Raw genomic sequence first — 25,957 nt, 5'->3', positions numbered from 1 at the left:
TCTTCCAGAACATCATCTCCCCTTTTTTTTTTTTCATTCAAGAAGAAAGAATTAGATATATCACAGCATTGGAAATATTCTATAAGATCAAACCTTGAGTGCAATGCTTTTCTCTTCTTAGATTTTGTTTTGGAATTATTACCTGAAAAAGGGAAGAAGGGGAAGATGTTACTTCTAAAGTTTTCTCTCTATTCCTTCCCACACCTCCCTAGCAGAAAAGTGTCATGAGGGCAGTGTGCATTGTGGGAAGTTGTGTGTTGTAGCACTTTTGTGTAGGGTATCTTGTTTCTCACTAGCCATTTATAATTCTAGGTTTCCTTTTGACAAACACTGTAGGAACATTTAACTTCTCAGGCAGATGCTAACAACTAGTAAATGTACCTGCATCTAGGACTTTAGGTAGCCATAATGTTAGTCCCCTTCCCCCAGTACTACAAGGATTTATAGTATTTGAAATCCTGATTTTTTTTCCCAGAATCAGATTTGTTTTGACTTGTTAGGAAAATTTAGTGTCCCTATGCTCCCTTAGGGTGCTTTAAGTTTTCCATACCTGTTCTGAGCTGAGACTGCTACAGTGAGACAAGAAAGGATTATTTACATGGTTGGCAGATGCAACTGATAACTCTTTAGTTTTTAGCTCAAAATGATGGCTGCTATGTCTATCCTCTGTGACAGTATTGACTGTGCTTTGCTGTAGTTATTTATTAAAGTGTATTATAAATGTGTTTTTCTTTTTATAACAAATGTTGCGCCATGTTTGCTCGATTGAAAGTTTCCTCATCGCTCGGTGAGACGCTCCTCTAATTCAATCTTTGTCTTTTGTCTTTGCTGCCTTGCAGGGTTGGTACAATAGGCTTCACTAGACTTAGCTGCAACTCAGAATTTCTCCTCCAGCACCTGAGTAAATGCTGATGGTCTTGTGGAGAGTGGATTAAGAGTACAAGCTAAGTTCTCAATCCCAATTGAGAAGCGGAGGAAATTTAAACTGTCTCCTTCCAAGTTTATCACAGCCACCACCATCAAGACAGCAAACCAAAGGACAAAGACTTTGAACTGCTGTGTTGCTCTGTGTAGTCCAGTGCACGCATGGTTTACAGACTTGGCTGGGGTTACTAATAAGTAAATAAAAATCTGGACGCTTCTGTCATTCGGACATTTCATTCACAAGTTACCAGAATGAGGGCTGTACTGGAGACAGCAGACATTGCCGTAGTGGCCCTGTATTTTATCCTGGTCATGTGCATTGGTTTTTTTGCCATGTGGAAATCTAATAGAAGCACTGTGAGTGGATACTTCCTGGCCGGGCGCTCTATGACCTGGGTGGCAATTGGTGCCTCTCTGTTTGTGAGTAATATTGGGAGTGAACACTTCATTGGGCTGGCAGGATCTGGAGCAGCAAGTGGATTTGCAGTGGGCGCATGGGAGTTCAATGCCTTACTGCTCTTGCAACTTCTGGGATGGGTTTTCATCCCTATTTACATCCGGTCAGGGGTATATACCATGCCTGAATACTTGTCCAAGAGATTCGGTGGCCATAGGATTCAGGTCTATTTTGCAGCCTTGTCTCTGCTTCTCTATATCTTCACCAAGCTCTCAGTGGATCTGTATTCAGGTGCCCTCTTTATCCAGGAGTCCTTGGGTTGGAACCTTTATGTGTCTGTCATCCTGCTCATTGGCATGACTGCTCTGCTGACTGTCACCGGAGGCCTTGTTGCAGTAATCTACACAGACACTCTCCAGGCTGTGCTCATGATCATTGGGGCACTCACACTTATGGTTATTAGCATGGTAAATATTGGAGGGTTTGAGGAAGTTAAGAGAAGGTACATGTTGGCCTCACCCGATATTGCTTCCATTTTGTTGAAGTACAACCTTTCCAACACAAATTCTTGTATGGTCAATCCTAAGGTGAATGCCCTAAAAATGTTGAGAGATCCAACAGATGAAGATGTTCCATGGCCTGGATTCATTCTTGGGCAGACCCCAGCCTCGGTTTGGTACTGGTGTGCTGACCAAGTCATCGTGCAGAGGGTTCTAGCAGCCAAAAACATTGCTCATGCTAAAGGCTCTACTCTAATGGCTGGCTTCTTGAAGCTTCTACCAATGTTTATCATAGTTGTACCAGGAATGATTTCCAGGATACTGTTTGCTAACGAGATAGCTTGCATCAACCCAGAACACTGCATGAAAGTGTGTGGAAGCAGAGCTGGGTGCTCCAATATTGCTTACCCACGTCTGGTGATGACATTGGTTCCTGTGGGCCTTCGGGGCCTGATGATGGCCGTGATGATTGCAGCTCTGATGAGTGACTTGGACTCCATCTTTAACAGCGCAAGTACCATATTCACCCTCGATGTGTACAAACTTATCCGCAAGAGTGCAAGCTCTCGAGAACTAATGATTGTGGGTAGGATATTTGTGGCTTTTATGGTTGTCATCAGCATAGCATGGGTGCCGATTATTGTGGAGATGCAAGGGGGCCAAATGTACCTTTACATCCAGGAGGTGGCAGATTATCTGACCCCTCCTGTGGCAGCCCTCTTCCTTCTGGCAATTTTCTGGAACCGCTGCAATGAGCAAGGGGCTTTCTATGGTGGAATGGCAGGCTTTGTTCTTGGAGCTGTCCGCTTGGTACTGGCTTTTACCTACCGTGCTCCTGAGTGTGACCAACCTGACAACAGGCCGGCCTTCATCAAAGACATTCACTATATGTATGTGGCTACAGCATTATTTTGGATCACTGGACTCATTACTGTAATTGTTAGTCTTCTCACACCACCTCCCACAAAGGATCAGATTCGTACTACTACCTTTTGGTCAAAGAAGATCCTGGTGACAAAGGAGAGCTGCTCTCAGAAAGACGAACCATACAAAATGCAAGAGAAGAGTATTCTGCAGTGCAGTGAGAATAGTGAAGTCATCAGCCACACTATTCCCAATGGGAAGTCTGAAGACAGCATTAAGGGACTCCAGCCTGAAGATGTTAATCTGCTGGTGACATGCCGAGAAGAGGGCAACCAAGTGGCTTCTGTGGGTCATTCAGAGGCAGAAACGCCAGTAGATGCTTATGCCAATGGGCAAGCAGCCCTCATGGGTGAGAGAGAGAGAGAGAAAGAAACAGAAAACAGAAGCCGGTATTGGAAGTTCATAGACTGGTTTTGTGGCTTTAAAAGTAAAAGCCTTAGCAAGAGGAGTCTCAGAGACTTGATGGATGAGGAGGCTGTTTGTTTGCAAATGTTAGAAGAGACTCCACAGGTTAAAGTGATACTAAATGTCGGACTGTTTGCTGTGTGTTCGCTTGGCATTTTCATGTTTGTTTATTTCTCCGTATGAACCTAAGGATATGTGGAGACACTTAAGAGAAAATGCTGGTCTTTGAAAACACAAAAATGTAACTGTTGCACCTCTCAGGCACTGTTTACGCTGAAGGTTTTAGCCAAATTCTACTTAGCAGAAAAATCATCTATTTGCAAGACTATTTTCCCAGAGATGAAGGAAAAGTAAATCTTCAACTTATATGAAACAAAGCAAAATGTATTGTGCAAAAAAAAAAAAAAAAAAAAAAAATAAAATGTGGTTTTAGAGTTTTCTGTACCAAAGTAAGGAGAGACCAATTATTCTCATGCACCACTTAGGACAGGACATGTGCTAAGGTGTCATGAGTAAAGTGTCTACATTGCCAAGTCTTGGTAGACCTTATGCTGAAGTAAATTTGCTCATTTATAAGGTTTTTGTCTACTATAGTTAAAAGATTGAACTCATAGAGCCGGTATGACTAGTTAAGTCCCGAAAGTCTGATGTGTTGTATAGTACTGATTTGAGGACAGCTTTGTGTGTGTGCTTGGTTGTTAGCGTGAGTATGGATTCTGCTTGCCAAGAGAAAGGAAGAGTGTTTTCCTGCAGGCCTGTATGGAGATGTTAGCAACCAGTTTGGAGCAGACTTTGTTCCCATCCCCTCCCTCTACTTTTTTTCCTACTTAAACTGAACGATACTCAACTGATTACCAGTCTGTCTATAATTTTGCTTTTAATTAGGGGGGGAAGTAAATACTGCTGATGATCCCCACATTTATTGACCAGATAAGGATATTTTAAAATATAGTTTGAGAATTGCCAGCTACCATGCAATTACTGATAAATTTAGTGCTAAGTAGATGATGAATCATTTTTCTACCTGCTTTCTAGCTGCTTCCTTGTCATTTTGTAACATTTCTTATTTGCCAAATGCCTTCCCAAATGGGTCCAGCTGTAAGATGTCCCAGTATGGTGGAGGAGAGTCAGCACCACTTGTGTGCTGGGTTTGGCACTTGCTTCGTTTGTGAAACATTTGTCTAATACTGGTATCTATCATACTGCATTTTTTAATAAGTTCTCTTTCTTGTTTCTGTCTTTTTTGAAGATTTGTTGTGTGTATACATCTATGCCATTCTAGTCAGCTAGCATATGAGTATGTTTCATTACAAACTGAATGTCAGTCATAGAACACTCAGCAGTCTTACTGCTGATGAGTGTGGATTTTCTGTAGGATGGCCAGGTGTTCCTAGGTTGCCATGAGCAGGGAATTTAGGGTTTAGCAGTGTGCTTGTGGGGGATATCACACTTGGGGAGAACTTGTGATATCAACCTTATCTTAGCTTGGTATCCAGTTGCAACATCCATGGGCAGTAGATCTTTTTTATAGACTGCTTCTCCTATTGAAGGTAGTGCAGAAGAAATTTAAGAAAAATTCTAAGGATGATGTGTGTAGTCCTGTGTCTTCAACACTGCCTCTTCTCCACTAGAGATGACGAAAGCAAATTCTGTACCTACTTTCTTTAAGCTGATAACTTTTTAAATTGCATGACTTTTATTAAGCCTTGTACTTAAGGAGAATTACTACTTTTATAGATCATTTTATAGCTTTTCAATCAAACTCAGTCCTGATAACTAAAACAAAACAAAACTTTTTTTTCTTTTTGTAATGCATCAACGTGTTTGCAGATGATGGACTTCCTGAGTCCAGTGCTCAGGTTAGGGACTGTCACACAGTCTTCCTATCTTCTGGAGGGTTTCTGAGGGACTGAGTCTGTAAATGGAAAAAGTCATCTCTGTATGAACAGGATGCATTTCTGAAGAACTTAGAGTGCCTTGTACAATTTTTCTCTCAGTTTCTATTTTGGGATTTATAACCTGGAGCCAAGTAGATAGGGCCCATCCTTCTCTGGACTGGGAAATTAAGAAGTCAGTTTTCAGATGTGGACTCAGTTGCCTGTGTGTTTAGATGGATACCTGTGCTTTGTGTCTGTCTTCTCTTAAACAGTTCTTTTTGAGATAACCTTTCAGGCTTTGAGAAAGTTACAGAATCTTGGGTTGTCCAAATTTGGATTAAATTGCAGGAATTAACATTTCCTTTGAACACATTCCTATGCAAGTTAGCAGAGATGGACACATCCTTGTATGTATAGCATAAGTAAGTGAGTAGGAGCTATTTATATGAATTTCTCCCTTTTATTTAGTGCCGAGTCCTAATAATTTGGAATGCTAGAGTCCTCTTACCCCCTTTTTGTTGACTTATAGTAAGGTACATAATATATACCATCATGTGTCTGTCTGTGTGTAAATAGCTGTAGGTCGAGTTTAGCGAACTAATGTTCATAAATAAGGAATGACTTAGCATATGCATTAGATGTTTATTCTTACCAGTGTGGACATCAGTTTATTTAGTCTGAAGTTTCTAAAGCTCGTCTTCCTTATTGCTTCCCAGTGATAGATAATGTGCTTGACTATGTGGTGGCAGCCTCATTTCAGGGGACCAGGCTTCATGGGTCATTACAGTGATTGTTCCTGGAATGATACATGGCTGGAGACTAGCAAAATGGTCATCCTTCACATGCATGTGAGCCCTAAAAGATGGTGTGAGTCTGTAGACACTTACACATGTATTTTTGTGTTTGTCCAAGCTAAGCTTTGGAATTGACCAAGATTGAGAAGTAGTTGTCCTCTGAGTGAAAGCCAAGCTTATAGATGCTTTGTCTTCCCAGGCAATTTTTGTTTGGATCTAGATAGATAGAAGGGCTTTTTCTTTTCTTTTCTCTTCTCTTCTTTTCTTTTCTTTTGTTTCCTTTCCTTTCCTTCCCCCCCCCTCCCTCCCTCCCTCCATTTTTTTGCCACTGACCTGGAGAAAGATTGATGGCTCCTCTGTGGGATTTCAGGTTTCTTTTTCTCTCAGAAGATTGTGTCCAGCCATCCAATAAACAGCTGGGCTGATCTCTCCCAGCTGTTCTTTCTAGGAAGTGATTGCTTTTGTTTTTAGAGAGGCATCGAGTAATAGCACTCCAGGGCTTCCTTTTCACCAGCTCAAAGGATCCATTATCTTGCACAAAGAGGCTGACCTGGGTAGTCTGTCCATGACTTACAGGTGTCACCATAAGAAATGATCAGAGATCTTTCACTCTGTGAAACTTCCCATTTAAGAATAGACCAGTGGAGTTATGAGTCCTCTGAGTATGAGGTTAGAAACTTTGTCCAGGGACGTTAAGAATTCTTAAATTCCTACATCAGGAGTTTTTCTTATTCTAGGTGCATGATCTCCTCTCCAAATATTGTTTAGTGTAATCTACAGGTGAGCCTTATTTTCCACCAAATAAATAAGTGTTGTCATTACTCACTAAAGAATTAGGTCTAATTTGGGTGATAGTGTAGTATTAAGATGGCTTCCTCCTTCATGCCTTATTCCCTTTCACAGCTCCGTTTAGAGGTGTAAGTAGAAAGGGACCATATAGGTTTCTAGTAGTAATACCTTGCCATTCTCTAGGTTTACATTGACAGATTTGCACAAGACCATTCCTGTTGAATTATGTGACTGTAGAGCCTTGCTTGTGTGCAGATGTTTTAAGAAGTAATAATGAAAGCAAAGTTTCGAGATGTGACAAATCCCCGTGTGATCCAGATGTGAGGAGCTTGTTATCTTTAGCAGCAGGGGCTGGAGAGTTAGCTCATTGGTTGAGAGTACTGCTCTTCCCAAGGACCTGGGTTCAGTTCCTAGCATCCACATGGCAGTTCATAACTTTGTAATTACAGTTTCAGAAGATCTGACTCCCTCACAGACATCCATGGAGGCAGAACACAATGTACATAAATGAAACAAAACAAAACTGTAAAGGTATACAGTCACATTCTTTAAATTCCAGATTTTGAAGCACCTGGGCTGTCCGCTGGTATAAGCCCCTCTCCAGGGAGTAAAGTCCAGCCTGCAAACTCCTAGTTTAATGTTGTGCAGGAAGAATAGATTTGTTAGTACAATAGAGGCTACTGTGGCTGATACCTAGTATTGATGGTTTAGTAAAATGGCGCTCTTAGGCTTCGCTATCGGTAGGCTTGCTCATCTCCTAAGCAGAGTCTCCAAGTGCTGTTCTGGGTCTCTTGTCTCCATTGCTCCATAGCCTGCTCCTTATGAAGTATTTTCTGACCTCTTGAGTAGTGCTTGGTTTATCTCACATGCTGTCTTGATGTACAAGTCTTCCTTTGCCCCAGTATTGAGGACTTAAAACGAATAATGAGTTAAACAGCTAACTTTTAAACCTATTAAACCTACAGTAGCTAAGAATGTTATTGAGAATAAATGTTTCCAGCATAACATTCTTAGATTTATCTTTGTTAATAATAAAACAGTCAGTAGTGAGTTTTCCCAGACGTCCCTTTGAGATGACGGTGGCACATGATGCAGAAAGAATGATTTTTTTGCCATGAGGGTGAAGGTTTGAGTTAGTTGCTATAATGAGAAACACTTGTACCATTAAGGCACAAGGCTGGTGCATAAGCAGTTATGGGCTGAGACCTTCTCATGAAGACCATCTCTTGATTTGCTACTGTCCTGTTACACCGTCCTGCACACTGTAGCTGCTCAGCAGCTGCTTTGACTCCTAGGAGTGAAGTGAGCAGAGAGGTTCTGTGTAAGAACTCGAACATCACTAGTGCCAAGTCCTTTCCTTAGTCATGGGTGTCAGCTAAAGTTCTCACTCTCCTGTGCTGACACCAAGGCTTTGCTACTGACTGATCTTGTAACAGTGTTGTGAAATTGATCATGTTTGTCTCCACTCCTTTGTAAAAGGTAAAGATTAGTTTGGAGTGTAAGCCACTCATTTTTTGGCGGCCAGCAGCTGCTGGCCAGTAGCCTTTCGCTCAGAAACAAAGAAAAGATGTGCTGTGTGTGTGTCTTTACTCTTCAGCAGTGCATCCTGCATGTTCTTCCGATGGTCTGCTTCCTCTGTGTGTGCCAGGAGCAGGGCTCCGTGCTGGTCCGCCCTCCCCCAACCCTTGTTTCACTCCCAGGCAGTGTGTGTCTAGTGAAATGCTTGTGATTTTCCCGACAACACAAGTTGACCGTATACCCACGGCATAAATAGATGAATTCACCCTACTTTCCTAGTGCTGCTAGATACATAAATTTATATATAAGTAACATATACATTTAATGTTCAATTTCTCAATATAGCCTAGGCTTCTGAAAATAGAATGCCATTAGTAACTGTTGTGTGGATGTGTGGGATGAGTGTGTGCATTCCTGTGCATGTGTGTAAATTGGAGACAAATTGGACTCATTGAAATCTCTAACTGGCAGCTGCTGGTATACGAGGTTTCCTGTAGTGTAACCAAGTGTTGAGGTTTGTGTTTGGGCTGGTGCCTTCCTTCTGCTTGCCAGTGTTGGTGCACTAGCTACTTTGCACTTGTCCCTTTCTCAGCAGTAAGTAGTCTGTTTCTAAACTTGTAACTAGTGAAGGAAACTAGTACAAAGGACACATTTATATACTTTTATACAGTCTTTTGGTTCAAGGAATCAAGGCAGTTGAGTATCTGTATTGTAGCTAAATGTTATTTATTCATCTTTAATTCCTTTTATATGTATAATTAAAATTTAAAGTTACATTATAAATTTGTGTCTATTTTAAACAACTTCAATATAGATTTGTTAAGGACATCTGAGGAACGGTAGTTCATATTTCCATGTGTGAGGAGAGGCTAAAGGTCCATAGAAAGCACAAAACTCTTCACAAGTGTGTGTTTCCACTTGTGAAAAGCACAAACTTAATCACATTCTTACTAACCCACAAGTGCCAGTCATAAGCCCACCCAGTCTTTATCCAGAACTGTTAGGAAGACCAAAGCCCAGAAAGCCTAGGTGGTGAGCTTGCTGCCACAGCCCAGTCCACGGTGAGATCACTCTGTCTGTGTAGCTTTGATGGAGAGAGCAATTGGTTATATTTGGGGGTTACAGGGGAAAATGAGGCCTGGACACAGATACACAATCTGAAACTGAAACAGAGACAGTCAAATTTCTGGTGGACAGAGTAGGTGACAGTTTTGTAAGTGTAGTAATTTGAACAGTTAAAAAAAAAATCTCATCTAGAAGAAATATTTATTACCTGCCAACAGTGCTCTAAAGACATGAAAATATTCACATTAAATAGTGCAAGTACTATTTTGATTTATATAGTTTATATGAGATGACGTTACCTTTGTTTTCTTTATGTGCCTGACTACTTTTTAGTAGAAAGTTGGACTCTGTATTCTGAACATCACACTGTTCCTGGACAGATTCAACATGACACTGCTTTTCACAGTGGCACTAAAACTTTTCAATCCATTCCGTGAACTCCTAGACTGGAAAGCTGTAGGTGTGCGCACAGAAATGAAGAAGGCATTTCTTCCCACTCAGCATCCATCACCTTCCCCTTGGTTTCCTCACCGCCAAATAGTCCCATGTTTACTGGGAGTGAGATTGAGCCGTGTTGACTTCTGTCTACATTTTAAGATACAGCTCTCAGAAAAGAGAGTGCCTCTTCTATTTGGGTACTTTTCTTCTTAGGGAGAGGTTTGGTAACCTCTAACAAAGATCTTAGATGGCATAGACCAGTGTTGCTGTGTGTGTGTGAGTGTGTGTGTGTGAGAGAGAGAAAGAGAGAGATCAACAAGGTCTTGGTATGTGATATGTCTTAGAAGAGTTCACTTGAACACTGATGGAGAGATTTTTCCCTCCAGCAAAAAGCTAGGCATGTGTACCCATAACAGAATTTTGCAGTGGGTAACCTTGAGGTTACAGTGTGGGGGTGGGAGCTGAGGGGAGGAGCGTGTGAGGACTGTCCTTGGCTTAGCAATATGTGATAGTGTAGAACAGTTAACCTTTTAGGCCTAAAGACTGTGTATTCTGTACCTTTAAGAGTTTATTACAACGTTATGAAATACTTGTTAAAATTTCTTTGGCAGAAATGTTTTTCATTTATAAGTTCATGAACAACTGCTTTAGTTAGACTAAGTGAAATGTAGTTATAGCAGTGTAAATATGTATAATTTCCTAATTTCACTGTGAGATTTCAGACATTTGAGTGGCAAACAGATCACCAAGTCTTTAGCTGATGGACTTGTCTGTGGGGTTAGTAAGATGTAAAAGCTTTATTTTTTTTTAATAGCTGCAAACTGTGGTAGTGTCTGATGATGGTATGGAGCCATTACTTCCCCACCTGCCCGCCTGCCCTCGCTCCCCCTCCCTCTCTCCCTCCCTCCTTTCCTCATTGGTCGGTCTTGCTTCAGTCTGTGAGGGCCTGCAATGGTGAGACCCAGCAGGCCTTGCCCGGCCCTTGCCTGGCTGCCTTTGTCTAGAGCTGTTGTTAATCACCTTGTGGACTCTTAGGCTTTTCTGCTTTGCTTTGCTTGTTGTTGTTGTTTTCGTTCTTTTCCTTTTTTGACAAGATGGATATCAAAAATAGTTGCTGTGCAAAAGTTAGTAGTCTTCTTCAAGAAGAAAACAATTCCTTTTCTAATAATATCATGTGAAATTGCTTCATTCATTCCTTTATTTTAAAGCCAAATGTCAGCAGAATACTGCTGTTTTTATCTAAATAATTTTGATATGTAAGTATTAATGCATTTAAAAAGATGTCTGCGCTGAGAAATACTTCCCCAGTGTACTGCTTGTGAAAACTTTGCTCAGATTTCTGGCTAATACAGCAGTCAGTATTACTGGGACTGTGTATTATATACATGTGTTATTTTAGTCTGGTATTGTTGTAGACCAAGTCTGGTTATAATAGAGTAGATTAATACCAATTTGTTATCAGTTAATTTTTAATTACTTCCAGTTTATTCTGTCCTCAGACTCTTTCGGTTTCAAATTCCACTAATCGGGTCCATTTCATTGTGTAAGGCTTTAGATTCAAAGAAAATAGAATTTGGTGGTTATTTCCATCTTGAAAGGAAAACAATTAAAATTATAGATTTAAAATTGTTAATTATCTGTGACAATTTTAACTTGTCTATACTGTATACAACTGATTTTTAAAACTGTAGACATGTATGATCTTGGTTTACTGTGTTAAGTGTTGCTGTTGTTTAAAAATGGGGAACAACCCGAAGCAGATGTGCTTGGAGAGCTGCTGGCTTTCATTCTAACACAGACTCTGTTCTTTGTGTACGCGTGTTATTTTGCCAGCTGCTACATTAGCCTGCAGAAGTATTTGAAAATTTAAGATGAATATATTTCTTGCAAAGTCCGTTCCTTTCTGTGGTATTTTGTCCTGTAACTGAAGTGTAGTAATTATTTTATGGAAATGTTAGAACTTCTGTACCAACTTTGAATAAAATGAAAAATTTACATTTCTGTGCCTCAGTGTGAATATCTGTCCCAAACCCAGTGTTCTGTGTCTCAGTTAAACACGTCATACTCTACTTAAGTTCTTGCTGACGTGGCTCTTGAGTGCTTTCAGAAATCCCCCATGCTGGCGTTGAGATATTAACCATTGTGAACGATGACACAGAGAGTGGCTAAGGTTACGTCTATGTAAACCATGGAATAAGAATATTGTTGGATTTTCCCTTATAACTTCAAAATCACGTCAAGTTACAGATGCTTGGAGAAGACAAGGGAGTCTGGGATGCCTCCCCTCCTGACGCTGCCCTGCCCCTTTGCCTGCAGAAGCACAGCTGCTTGCTCACACACGCCCTTTAGTTCTTGGTGCCTTTTCATGGCAATCATAATTAGCATAGAAAGCCAGAAGTTAACATTGAGTGGTTTGAGTCCAAAGACTGCAGGTGTTGTTGGTTAACAGCATTAAAGAGAAGTCTTATAGAGGTCTGGTGTTGCATTTAGCTTTGTGCCTTTTGTTTCCCTTAATATGGGACAAATTCCTCTTCCCCACCCCCATGTTTTGAGGTCAGTGAGTGTGAATGCCTCACAACTTGGGATCATTTTATTTCCTAATGATTAGATCTAGAGTGTACATTTGGGAAGATAATACAACATAATGGTAATATGTTCTCAGAACTTACATTAGTGGTCTGTTGTGTTATCCCATTATGGTTGAAATTAATCTTGATATTTTTGGTCAAGGTAGTATCTTTATATCTCCGCTGTCAAGCTATTTTTTCTTTTGTTAGTTTGTGAAGTAATTTAAGGCCCTGAAAGCACTTACTTTTCTCCATCAGATGGAACCCATGGTTTTGAGCATCCACTTATAATTTTTGTTTAAGTTGTAACTGACAGTACAAAATGGTTATTTTCCTCATCAGAGTGAACTCTAGATTAATTTATTCAATAAGCCAGAGGCCATTGTTGTTGATGATGTGTTTCCAGATTTAGCTAATGGGATCTTCGGGAAAGTTTTTGTCTTCTTTTGACATGGTTCCGTCAGTGTTTGAAGTACCTATTTCTAGTATACCAAAGTGTACTAGGTTCATCGTGTTCTTTCTCTGTCCCAGTTGGGTCAGGCATTTGGTAGAAAATGGTCTGCGTGTGCTCGCTCATTGCTGTAGAGATGGTGCATCTTACCCTATGATATAGAGGGCAGGGGGCTTCAATTCTTTTTAATGTATCAATTTGTGTGAATGGTGGTTGTGTGTGTGTGTGTGTGTGTGTGTATAAAGCTGACATTCAGTATTCTCCTCAGTTGTTGGAGCTTGCTAACTGTAGTTAGCCGTCTTGTTCTTGGGATCTTCTGACTCTGCTTCCACCAGTGTTGGGATTATAGATGGCCACAGTGCCTGTCCAGCTTTTACATGAGTTCTGGGAATTTGAACTACAGTGATGGGTAATATTAACCCTCTTGTTACATTTAACTCTAAACTCTGTAAAATTGAAAGGCTTTTTAATGGCCTGTTTAGTGTTTAATTGAATATAGAATTCTAAGTTGGAAAACTAGAAGCTAGAAAGTAGTGGAAATTTGGAAGCCTAATAAGATATTTTCTTAGCTTGTATGTCTCATGTTCCAAAATGTCATAATTAAAAGCTTTGCTGAAAGCCTCCGGGCTCTGCCTGTGGCCGGCCGCACAGCCCTGGGGAGGGGAGGGGTCTGCTCTCTTGGGCCTCCCAGTGCCTGCTTGGGCCTCTGCACTGACTTTCTCAGTCTTTCTCCTCTGCTCAGAGGAGTTTCTGAAGTGTACCTTCCAGCTGACCAGTGGACAAACAAGCTTAAGTAACTTGTCAGGTTTCATTTGATGAGCTCTTCTGTGCCTCAGCGTGTGACAGCCCCTCTTTATCTCCTGGACCTGCCTGGACCCTGGACTCCAGACGGCTTCTTTCCGTTCATGTTGGGGTCTTCCACAGAAGGCTTTTCTTGCTGTGAGACCATCGGCTCTCTGCTTGTGCTTTATAAGGTGAACAACAGTTAACGTGCTCTGTGGGTACATTCTTGTCAGCTGCAGTATTTGGCTTCCATGGCCTCCTCCTTAGGGGAAATTCTGCAGCGTGTTTAGAAAAAGCCGGATTGACTACAGAAAGTTTTGAACTGAAGGGTGTGGCTGGAGATGCAGCTCTGGGAACTACCATAGTGTGAGGTTCTGCACTCTGTCCTTAGCAGCTCCCCGCCCCCCTGGGGGTGCGGAAAGGACCGTGGGGAGCCACCATTCTGAGAACACGGTTCCGGTTCTTAGCCTTTTGGTATGGCACCCTGTTTGGAGCAGCACTTGTCCTGCCTCTGGCGGGTCCCCTCCAAACCTGCACGTGCGTCTCGGCATCCACCAGTTCTGCGTGCTTTCCTTTCTGACTTAGCCCCCAGTCTCAGGGGCTGCTCCTCCGTACTGTAGGTTTCCCAGCTCTTCCCTCAGCTGATGTGTGTGCGCATGAGTGTGTGTGCGTGCGTGTGCTTTGTCATGCATGCTGCGATAAAGCTGAAAAAGTTCTTCTTAGAAGCTTTAGTGGGTTTTCTAGAGACTAGATACTAGCATTGACTATTCCGACTTCCTGGTGTGTCTCGGTGCCTGCTCTTGTGTTTAGCCTTTGAAAGTTGAAATTAGAGCCATTGTCCTGAAAGAATTCTTCCCTGAAAGAATGCTAGCCACCAACAGCATAGCTGGTGTTTACAATTCTGCTTACATATGACTGTGAAGCCTTGATGTTTCAAAGGTATGGTAGTAAATCCTGCCTGTCAAACCATTTTATTATGATATTTGACCTGCTTAGTACATAAGACAGCACAGATGTAGTGTGGTAAAAATGAGTACCATTTTTCACTAGATCCTACAAAGTGCTGGTAAATACTAATTCCCCTTGGCAGGTTCCTGTGAACCCATTTTTGTCAACTGATCATTTTCCCTGTTTCTGTCTAAGACACCACATTTAGTATATAGCAGGTGTGTTAGGACTCAGCTTGAGGCCAACAGCATCACCACTCACACCCATGTGCCATGCAACTGACATGTTCCTGGAGGCCCATTGTTGCCTGCACGCTGTTATTATTATACTTAAGTTTCTTTTGTTTTTTAAACAGTAATATCTTCTGTGAAAACATACATGTACAAAAGCAAGCAACAACAAAGAGCCCCACATCAGTGTGGTGCTAAATAGACTGCAAGATGGACGCTTGTCTATAGCGTGAGCCAGCACAGTGTGGGCCATTGCCCTGCTCTGCTTCTGCTAGACGTGTGTGCAGCAGGTGAGTGACCCTTATTTTTCACCACCTTGTATATGTGGATGTCTGCAAATGGCTTTTAAAAGCGCTAGGAATATGGATTTGGGGGTTTAAATGCATTTTTGAAAATAATTACTTTCATTGGGAAGCAGGCATACTCATCTGTCCATTCATCTATTCATCTGTCCATCCATCCACCCATCTACCCATCCACCCATTCGTCCATCCATCCTTCCATCTGTCTATCCACTCATCTGCCCGTCCATCCATCCATCAACTTACCCACCCACCCACTCACCCATCAGTAAGAGAACACTGTTCGTCTCTCTGCCCTAAAAATGTTTATTCCACTCCCAGAAAGTCCTGTTTAGGGAGTTTATCTAAAGATCCCATTACTTAGGTTTTCACTCAAAGTTCCTATCTGAAATGTTATTTTTTTCCATCCTTTACTGAAATAAATGTACTCATAAGTTTTAAAATGTGGTGTGATGTATTCTACTCTCTGGAACACGGTCTTCATTTGTTTTCTGCTGCTATAACAAAGTAAGAGACAATACTTTGTGAAGAACAGACGTTCCTTTGAGTCATGGTTATGGTAACTGGGAAGTTCATGAACCTGGTGCTAGCATCCCTCACTGTCACCTCCTAGTCCAGCATGTTGAGGACCTTGTTGAGTTATAACAGGACATCAGGCAGTGTTGAAGTCAGAGTATGACGGGGCTGCTCCTATGCTAAACCTCTCACCAGTGTATCAGTCATCCCCCAGTGGCCCTGTTCCAAATATCTTTAGCATAAAGATACTTGCAAGGACTGTGTTTCTCACAAATGCAACTTGGGAGATATATTTGTCCTTCGCAGGTGTACAGCTCAGGACACGAATTTTCAGATCCATTGTCACATTGTTACCTTAGGAATTTTTTTGTTTTTAATGAAGATGGGATATAGAGTAGTCCTGAGTGGCCTTGAACTCAAATCAGCCTGAGTTCTGGGATTGAAGGCATGGGCCAAGAACCCTGGGAAGATGCTTTATCACCTTCGTCCTGGTATGTCCCAGACGTCTAGGCAGATGTGGCTTATTTTTCACAAATCTCTGACTTGGCTTTTATACTCGAGATCTGACACCGTTAATGTTAGCTGACAGTGATGAGAAAGAAGCAACACGTGTCCCTGCACACATGGACACAGGTGTGTACAAACATACCTACGTACATGGACACAGGTGTGTGCACGTGTCCCTGTACACATGGACACAGGTGTGTACAAACATACCTACGTACATGGACACAGGTGTGTGCACGTGTACCTGCACACATGGACACAGGTGTTTGCACATGTACGTGTCACAGAGAAAAGTATGTGCAACAAATGGAGACTGCTGCTCTTTGATTTGTTCCCCTCCAGTCCCAGTGAAAATCACTGTTACACTGTGGCAGACTCCCTATAGCCGTGCCAAAAGGTGTGCAAAACTTAGGGTTTGCTAATTTTGTATTAATAGGTTCTCAGCCTTTGAATTGTTGTAGCTCTAAATTCCCTGCATGCTTTAGGATCTGAGCATCTGTAAGGTTCGTTGTTTATCCCATCCCAAGATGCTCTGGAGACCTAGAGCAGTGACTGAGTGACCACCCCTTGCTGTCCTAGCCCGCCTGGCCTCTTTGTTGCCCGTGCTCTCCATGTCTGGTTTTGAGTAAGGATGTGCATTTGCTTTATTGTGCACTTCTGCCTTTCAAAAGTTAGGATATGTTTCTTTGCAGCAAAGATTTTCTTTGTTATTTCTTATGTTTTCTGACCATGTAATCCTTTCCTCCTTTCTAGTATCAAATAGTGAGCAATTTTCCACTTCTTGACTCTCTGACATGTATTCATCAGATGCGTGTTGAGCCATCTGATGCACGTGTGCGTGCGTGTGCATGCGTGTGTGCGTGCGTGTGTGTGTGCACGTGTGTGTGTGTGTGTGTGTGTGTGTATGATGTGTAGGATGGCATGTATGGACAACCTGGCAGCGTCAGTCCTCTCCTACCTTTATGTGGGTTCTGCTCAGCTCCAAGGATGTGAGGGTAAGATGTGGACTGGAAGAGGTTTGGTTTAGGAGAAGGTACTTCCAAATGAACGAAGGTACATAGGAATGCTCTCAGGATTAGTGAGGAAAGAAACACTTCTCATACGTAGCTGAATCTCAAGGGACAACTTTGTTCCGAAAATTTTTGTTTTTTAAAACAGGTGTTTTTATGACCTTTGTGTGTCTGCCCTGCTCTTGAGGTAGAAGAACCAATGAAGTGTCTTTGTCCCATCACTCGAGCTTCCGCACTGCTGCTACGCTTGTTGACAGCTCTTGTCCGCTCTTGCTCAGCAGGATGCGCCAAAGCCTGTTTCTGATTCATATAGTCTCAGTCTTAAAAAACAAAGAGCACTTCTTGATACAGTCCCCTAACTGATATTCTTCATTGCCATTTAGAACACCTAAACATCTGACGTTTATAGGATGCACAGACCCTAACTAGAATTTCTTTGTGAGCCTTTGTCTTTGCTGTTGAAATTCTTTGTTGCTTTGAGAGCTTCCATAGCCTCCCTGGCACTCCGTGCTGTCCTGTACTTTGAAGAGGCTGGGCTAGGCAGCGAAGGACGGCTAAGTAGCCCAGAGACAGCAACCAGCAGCCCGCTCCTCAGGCTCCACCTGACCCCTGCTCTCACGGCCTATTTTGGGAGCTGTGGCATTTCACTTTCTTGCTGCCATAGTAACCAGATGTCTGCCTGTCGTCTCCCACCCTTTATTCATCTGGACGGGGATGGCGAAGATAGACAAAGATCCTGGATTTGTGGAGTGTTCTTAGAATAGTAAACACGAGCACTTGAGTTTTGGTCTTGTTTCCTGATGAAGAAGTAGAAGCCACCTGCTGGGACTGCTGTTCATATTGCTCTCCGGAGGGCTGTAGTGTTAGCACAGGGAAAAGATGATTTACTCCTTAGACACAGAAAAGATCTCTATGTCTAAATGAGGCCACCCGGACCCCAAAAGACCTGTGTTCTCCTTCATGCAGATCCTAGTCTATGACATGTACATTTGTGTACATGTATGTTGACAGACAGCTGTAAGTGGGTATAGTGTAATGCAGAAAGGACCAAGGGAAGGTAACAGGTGTTACGGAAGGACAGAATGCAGGCAAAGAGATAGTCATGGTAGAGAATCTAAAGCTAGCTTTTTTTTTTCTAGTTCTACTTTTTATTCCTAATGGCTGTATCATTTCATGGTGGGTAAGTGAATATAAATGAAAGTGAAAGTGTGAAAGTCCTGAGTGAGGCCCCATCCTTCAGAAGGCCATCCTGACTGTAGAGGCCCATCCTTCAGAAGGCCATCCTGACTGCAGAGACCCATCCTTCAGAAGGCCATCCTGACTATAAGAGGCCCATCCTTCAGAAGGCCATCCTGACTATAAGAGGCCCATCCTTCAGAAGGCCATCCTGACTGTAGAGACCCATCCTTCAGAAGGCCATCCTGACTGCAGAGACCCATCCTTCAGAAGGCCATCCTGACTGCAGAGACCCATCCTTCAGAAGGCCATCCTGACTATAAGAGGCCCATCCTTCAGAAGGCCATCCTGACTATAAGAGGCCCCATCCTTCAGAAGGCCATCCTGACTGCAGAGACCCATCCTTCAGAAGGCCATCCTGACTGCAGAGGCCCATCCTTCAGAAGGCCATCCTGACTGTAGAGGCCCATCCTTCAGAAGGCCATCCTGACTATAAGAGGCCCCATCCTTCAGAAGGCCATCCTGACTGTAGAGGCCCATCCTTCAGAAGGCCATCCTGACTGTAGAGGCCCATCCTTCAGAAGGCCATCCTGACTGTAGAGGCCCATCCTTCAGAAGGCCATCCTGACTGTAGAGGCCCCATCCTTCAGAAGGCCATCCTGACTGTAGAGACCCATCCTTCAGAAGGCCATCCTGACTGTAGAGGCCCATCCTTCAGAAGGCCATCCTGACTGTAGAGGCCCATCCTTCAGAAGGCCATCCTGACTGTAGAGGCCCATCCTTCAGAAGGCCATCCTGACTGTAGAGGCCCCATCCTTCAGAAGGCCATCCTGACTGTAGAGACCCATCCTTCAGAAGGCCATCCTGACTGTAGAGGCCCCATCCTTCAGAAGGCCATCCTGACTGTAGAGGCCCATCCTTCAGAAGGCCATCCTGACTGTAGAGGCCCATCCTTCAGAAGGCCATCCTGACTGTAGAGGCCCCATCCTTCAGAAGGCCATCCTGACTGTAGAGGCCCATCCTTCAGAAGGCCATCCTGACTGCAGAGACCCATCCTTCAGAAGGCCATCCTGACTGTAGAGGCCCATCCTTCAGAAGGCCATCCTGACTGTAGAGACCCATCCTTCAGAAGGCCATCCTGACTGCAGAGACCCATCCTTCAGAAGGCCATCCTGACTGTAGAGGCCCATCCTTCAGAAGGCCATCCTGACTGTAGAGGCCCCATCCTTCAGAAGGCCATCCTGACTGTAGAGGCCCATCCTTCAGAAGGCCATCCTGACTGCAGAGGCCCATCCTTCAGAAGGCCATCCTGACTGCAGAGACCCATCCTTCAGAAGGCCATCCTGACTGCAGAGACCCATCCTTCAGAAGGCCATCCTGACTGTAGAGGCCCATCCTTCAGAAAGCCATCCTGACTGTAGAAGTCCTCAATGCGTAGGGAATGGATTGGGCAAGGGTTTGTTTAAGTGGCTACCATAACTTAGCAATGTGACATTTCCCTTTGTGAGTTGATTACAATAAAGTGAAAAAGTCTTTGGGGTTTTCAGGATGTTTCAGAAGGTAAAGGTGGTCTGGGTGAGCCAGGGGACCTGAGTGAGATCCCTAGAACCCACATAAAGGTAGGAGAGGACTGCGTTGCAAGGTTGTCCACACAATCATCCATACACACATGCGCACACACGCGCACACACACACACACACAGTAAGCACAGAGTAACAGTAAATGAAGAAGCACTAAGTAGAGCCTCCATGTGACACAGTAACCCACTTCTGGGCTGAATCTGATGGACAAACTCAGCGGATTCCAGAGAAACTCCCCAGGTGTTACAGCAGTGCTCACTACCGACGAGGCCCAGCATCTTCCTGAGAGGCCATTGGAGGCTGAGTGGATGATAGAGAACATGCAGAAATACAAACTGAAATACTCAGACATACTCATATCACCTGCTTCAAAAAGGATGACTCTGAACAGTAGACTGCATGCCATATGCAGGCACAGGAGGACAAAACTGCAGGAGCTTACTTCTGAAGAAGCTAAATAAGTCAGAGGTAGAGAGAGCAGACTGGTTACCACAGACTGGAGATCCACATAAGTTAGTACTGGATACAACCAGCAGGAGGGGAGTGGGTTATTAACCAAAGCAGCTAAGTGGGTACCTGAGAGACTTGGCCACTCTGCAGAGCGGGAGGATGGCTTTTGTGTTCCCAGCACAGAGTAATGTCTAGGTGTGGGGAAGATGGATTAAGCTAATGAACTCTGCTGGGTTGCTCTCCAGAAAGCTTACACTTTTACCAGGATTGTAGGTAAGTTCTGAAGAAACTGAAACTATAGACAGAAGAGCTGGGAGTAGAACACAACTCCGCGACTTCTGCACTGACTTCCCCACATTGCCGCTCGCCCACTTCACAGGCGCCCAGATCCAGACCTGCTCTGAGCATTGTGGCTGCTCTGTTTCAGGGCTGGCTGAACTTTGCTTTCTCTAGCCTACCACCTAACAGGTGGCTGTCTCTTCCTCTGAGCTGTCAGTGATGTTTCTTCTCATGTGAGTTTTGCCTGTGCTTTAATCAGCCACATGTCAGTGACTGTTCATCCCTGCCTGTAGCATGCTTTAACAGGAGTCTGCGTCCCACCCTGGTCTGTCTCTTGGGGGTAGATTCATAGTGAGCAACTGAAACATACGTGCCTGTGGAAGGAAACTTTGACAAGTGTTTCCAGATAAATATTTTGAGCCATAAGAAATGGTATTTGGTTTGCTTCTGATTTCCTCCAAATGACAGTCTCAAAAGTCTTGACTTCCATTTCTGGTACCAGGGAATTTGGCATACTCCTGAAAATCTGTGCTCCATTGCTTATAACATCCTCTCTTCTATAGCTCACTCCTTGTAAGTCATGTTCAAGTGACATGGTGAAGGTTGGTGGGTGCTTTGCCAAGAACTGTTACTGTTACTGTAAATAATTTTCACTTTTGCAGAGTGACCATTTGGTATGCCTGCTCTGTGAATCCTGCAGAATTTAATCAGTGCCATCTGTAGTCTGTTGCATTTACTAGGACGACTGTCAGAGCATTGAGTTTGTTACTGCAGTCAGCATCCTCAAGAGTAACTAGCATCAACTTACCAGTTAATAGTTGCAGACTAACTTCATTAGAACATAAGAGCCAACTATCTGTTGCCTTAAACACCCTTGACTGGGAAAGGTATCAGGAAACTAAGTCAAAGGATAAAACTCAACGCACCCAGAAAATGGAGATTGGAAAGAAGATGGCATAGCTAATCTCATACCAGAACTAGTCAGAAGAGAAAAACTACTTCTGATAGAACAGTTGTAAATATTGATGGGCTCTGTTACAGTAATGACAGGAGACTTTAATACTCCACTCTTACTTTCATACTTCTGAGGTCTTCAAAACTCAGCAAACAGAATTAAACCATATCGCAGGACAGTTGGAATTAACGAGTGTTTACAGAACAGTCTATCCAACAGATAAGAAAACATGTTCTTTTCAGTGCTCTGTGAAGCTATCTATCAAACTTTTAAGGTAGACCAACAGCAGTACTTCTCAACCTGTTCTACAGAATAGAAAGTGAACATTTTTACTGTAAAGCTGGTTTTACCCTGATACCAACACCATGTAGGAACAGAACAAAGAGAAACAGTGCAGACCGTTTTCTCTGATGAACATAAATGTAAACGTTTTCAACAAAACATTTACAAGCTGAATTCAAGAACACTTCAAGAAGGAAAATAAAACCTACATCACTACCAAGTTTGTTTCTCTCCAAGGTTGTAGGATGGTGCATATGTGTATCTATGATGATGCAAAAAAGGCCTTTACCAAAGTTTTGGCAGTTCTGGGCAAATGAGAAACAGAAGGAACATCATCAGCATGGTAGACTGTGTGCCGTGAGTGCATAGTCAACATTGCACTAGCAGGAGAAAACAGTGTTTCTTACACACTCTGAAATGAGGCAGATTTTCCCTGACGTACTTGAGCTCTTACCCAGAGCAGCAGGAAAGAGCAGAAGATGAGGACTACAGGAGACCTGACCTACCTTGCTGCCTTGTTTGTGCACGGCACAGTCTATGTCTTAAGGCACTCTGTGCACTCCAGGAAACTCTGAGAGCTGATGTGTTCTTTAGGAAAGTATCAGGATGCAGAATCAGTGGTCTCTCTGTACCATAGTGAACTTGCTAGCAAAGTGCCCATTCTTTATACATACCAATAACAACAAAAACTGTAGGAATAAGCCAGCTACATAGATTGAACTTGAAAGGCATCAAAGAAAGAAATTGAAGGCAATGGTAGAAGATGGCAGATTTTTCTGTGCCTATGAATCAACAGGATTAATGTGGCAAAGACTGGGCATGTTACTGAGAGTAGGTTATGGGTTCAGTGCAGCCGCTAACAAAGTTAAATACATACAACTAGGAGAAAAGAATTCTGAAATCCACGGGGAAGAGAAACTGCCTACCCAGCTGAGTCAGTCCTAAGAGAAAGCTCACTTCTGGAAGTCCCACAGTGCCTGAGTCAGAATTACACTGCGGAGCCATAGTGATGCAGACAGACGCGTGCACTCTGTGGGACCGAATGGAGAACCTAGACATAAGCCCACGTGGCTACAACAAGCTACTTGTTAACACAGGCATGAAAAACATACTGGAAAAGTGGTAACTGCTTCAAAAAAATTTTACCTGGGAAAGCTGGTTATCCAGCATGTAAAAGAATGAAATCAGATCCCTATCTTTAATCTTGCACACACAAAAAAAATCAATTCAAAGTAGATAAGAGACCTTAATAATAAACCATGAGCTGCTGAGGGGGATGCTAGGGAAAGCACATCAGAATACAGGGTCAGGCAAGAACATTTTTGGAAAAAAGACTCATAGCACAGGAAGTAAGCCCAAGAATTTGCAAGTGGGATTCCATGAAATGAAAAGGAATAGGATCTCTCAGCATAGTACAAAGACAGGCTACAGAATGGGAGACGATCTCTAACAGCTATGCGTCAGATGGGTCTGATGTTTAGAATGTATAAAGAACAGAAATTAAACCCCAAACCCCCAGCTTTGTAATCAGCAAGTGAGCCAGTAAACAAACACAGATGACTAGTACACATTTCAAGATGTGTTTAGCATCTTTAGTTATCAGGTGAAGCTTAGAACTATGGGAAAGGGAGAAGAGGTGTGGTGAATACATAGATAACTTGTATCATTGCTGTTATAGAATACACACAGATCAACTGTACAAGCTTAGGAGTTAGCACACTTGCCAGGCACGCTGGCTCAGGCACGCTGGCTCAGTCCTGTAGCCCCAGCATTTTGGGAGGCTGAGGCAGAGAATTGCCAAAAATTTGAGGCCAGCTGGGGCTACCTAGTAAGTTTTAGACTAGCCTAGACTATACAGAGTGAGGTCCTATCTCAAAACAAAAGACAAGCTAAAAATCATACACAGCACTTTTTAGTTGAGAGTGTCAGGAGAATTATAAAGGCAAAATATTAATTTCTGACTGACTGCGCGCACGCACTCTGTGTGACAGAACAATGTGGTCATTCCTAGCCAGGACTTGTTGCTCATACATCGAGCTCAGGTGTCACCAGGAGTCTGCGCAATGCCCAGAATGAGGCTGACCACCACAAGCAGGTCCTTTCTGTACTCTGCCATAGCAGGTCGATTGTTGGTTGTCAGGTTTCTCAGCACGTGTACTACACGGAACACCTGATGTATCCTAGTTGACTGTTGAGGTTAATCAGTGAGACTTCTGGAGTTTGGATAATCGAGTTTAGTTTTGGATTTTGGGCTTCAGGTACAGGGGGCATGGAAACCAACAAACCTGCTGTTGCTCAAGGCTCTACTGTAGGGCAGAATGCTGCATTAACATCAATCCTGATAAGCACCAGCGTTTTTACCAGTAGTGGATACTTTAGCACCACACAGGGTCATATGTTGCAGGCTGTGAATTAGGTTAGGGATGAGTAGCGAGTTAGGAACTGGTTCTGAGCCTGTGGCAAGTCGAGGCTGACAGTGGTCACCAGCCTGCCGGCCTGTTTGCTGGGAAGTCACTTTTTTTACTCAGTCACTGACTAGACTGTGAACATGGTACCTTTTGGGGTGACTGGACTAAAGCCCCCGCTGGCTTCCTCATCTTCATAGTGGAGACCAGAGGTTGGCGACATCGTAATTATCAGGTTTGGGGCCATCCGGTCTGTCATAACTACAAATCTGCTCTAAGCACAAACAACCATAAACACTTCAGATGCGTGAGTTGGCAGTGTTCCCATAAAACCTAATTTGCCAAAACCAAGCTTGAGGCCCTGTCTTTGGGAGTCTGCTTTATTTTGAGGTAAGGTATATAAAAAATACTGAGCAACCTTCATAACCAAACATCTTTTGTTTCTCTTGCAGTTTCTTTTTAAAAGTTATGTCTATTTAATGTGCACGAGCGCAGGCTCACGTGCCACGGTGTGCATTTAGAGGGTAACTGTTGTGAGCCAGGCCTCCATCTACCGTGGGTCCCAGAGATTAAGTGCAGGTCGGGTACTGAGTGCTCCTAGCCACTGAGCAATGCACCAGCCTCAGGCGTTCTTTAAACGACTATTTTGAAATTACAGCAAAACAAGTAAGTCTCTCAGCAGCTCAGGCCTTGATCTGGACACAAAGTGAAAGAATGGGTTTTGTTTTAAGCTGACTTCATGTTAGGGAGCTGTTTTCTTTTTTGATAGATATGATAAAATCCTTTCTTAAGAATATCTCTTTATGTTTTTATGGTATGTGCATGTGTATACACTCGTATGTGAGGGAGGGTGCACTCCCCTGTGTATGCGTGCATTTGTGTGTGTGTGTGTACTTACCTGTGCTTATGGGGGGGGGGGGTTGGGGGTGAGAACACAGGTTTACTTCAGATATCTTTCAAGTTTTACCTGCCACCTTCGTTTTTGAGACTTGGCCTCATGCCAGACCTGTGCTCAGAGTTTGGCTAGCCTGGCTGGCCAGGAGCCCTGGGATCTGCACACATCCACACAAGTGCACCCCCCCCCCTCCCCAATGCACATGTCTATATCAAGACCACTGTCCTTTTCTGCTATCTGGTCCCTTTACATGTCTTTGTTAAACTCTATTATTAGATTATTAGCTCCATGAGGGTATAGGTTGGACCCTTTGTCCTTTGGGATTCAAGCCCTTTTCCCCTTAGCTGTGGCTGCTACATTAGTCAGGTGCTGTGCCTGCAGGCTCATCTGGGATTTCTATCTGAGTCACAGTATAGAAGAATGGGCAGTGATTGGCACTGGTCGAGCCTGCTGGGGCTCCTGAGAGAAGCCATTTGTAGTTGTGCCTCCCAGATCCATGGAGCCGCGCTGGCCCCTGAACTGTCTTTCCTTTGTACCTGTGAGCTGTCTTATAGCTTCAGTGCCTTTGCTCCATTGCATTTTGTTTAAGTTAGCTAAAACCAGTTTCACTTGCTTTTATCCAGAGACCTCTAGCAGAATGGACTTAATCATTCCAATTTTCATATTGATTGTGACTTTTTTCTTTTTCTCTTTAAAAATGAAAACATAAAACAGCCAGAGACTGCTGCTGCTTTGAAGCGTACACTAGAATCCCTGATGGACCGAGGGGCCATAGTGAGGAACTTGGAAAACCTGGGTGAGCGCACACTCCCATACAGGATCTCCAGTCATAGCCAGCAGCACAGCCGCGGAGGGTAAGTTTCTCCATGAAATGGATTCAGTGTGGGCTTGGGAAAGAACACTAAGCATCTTAGAAATTGTCACAGTGCCGCTGCCATCAGGTCCCAGGTGTGCTGGGTGTCCTTCCGGTATCACTTACAAAAGCAGTG

The 25,957-nt window shown here is 43.3% G+C and overlaps 2 protein-coding genes across 2 annotated transcripts in view; both read left to right on the top strand.

Moving 5' to 3' along the window:
* The window catches only part of Slc5a3 (solute carrier family 5 member 3), a 28,309-nt gene extending 16,683 nt beyond the window's left edge, over nt 1-11,626 (top strand). The window contains exon 2 of the mRNA XM_052157985.1: nt 840-11,626. Coding sequence (XP_052013945.1) covers nt 1,177-3,333 — 2,157 coding nt within the window. The 5' untranslated portion in view covers nt 840-1,176 and the 3' untranslated portion in view covers nt 3,334-11,626. The remainder of the gene's footprint in view (nt 1-839) is intronic.
* The window catches only part of Mrps6 (mitochondrial ribosomal protein S6), a 57,336-nt gene that overhangs the window by 19,740 nt on the left and 11,639 nt on the right, over nt 1-25,957 (top strand). Inside the window, exon 3 of the mRNA XM_052159093.1 lies at nt 25,683-25,822. Coding sequence (XP_052015053.1) covers nt 25,683-25,822 — 140 coding nt within the window. The remainder of the gene's footprint in view (nt 1-25,682; nt 25,823-25,957) is intronic.

The sequence above is a fragment of the Apodemus sylvaticus genome, chromosome 15 (assembly GCF_947179515.1).
Source record: "Apodemus sylvaticus chromosome 15, mApoSyl1.1, whole genome shotgun sequence".
Classification (NCBI taxonomy): Eukaryota; Metazoa; Chordata; class Mammalia; order Rodentia; family Muridae; genus Apodemus; species Apodemus sylvaticus.
This window is presented reverse-complemented; position numbering and strand designations above follow the sequence as displayed.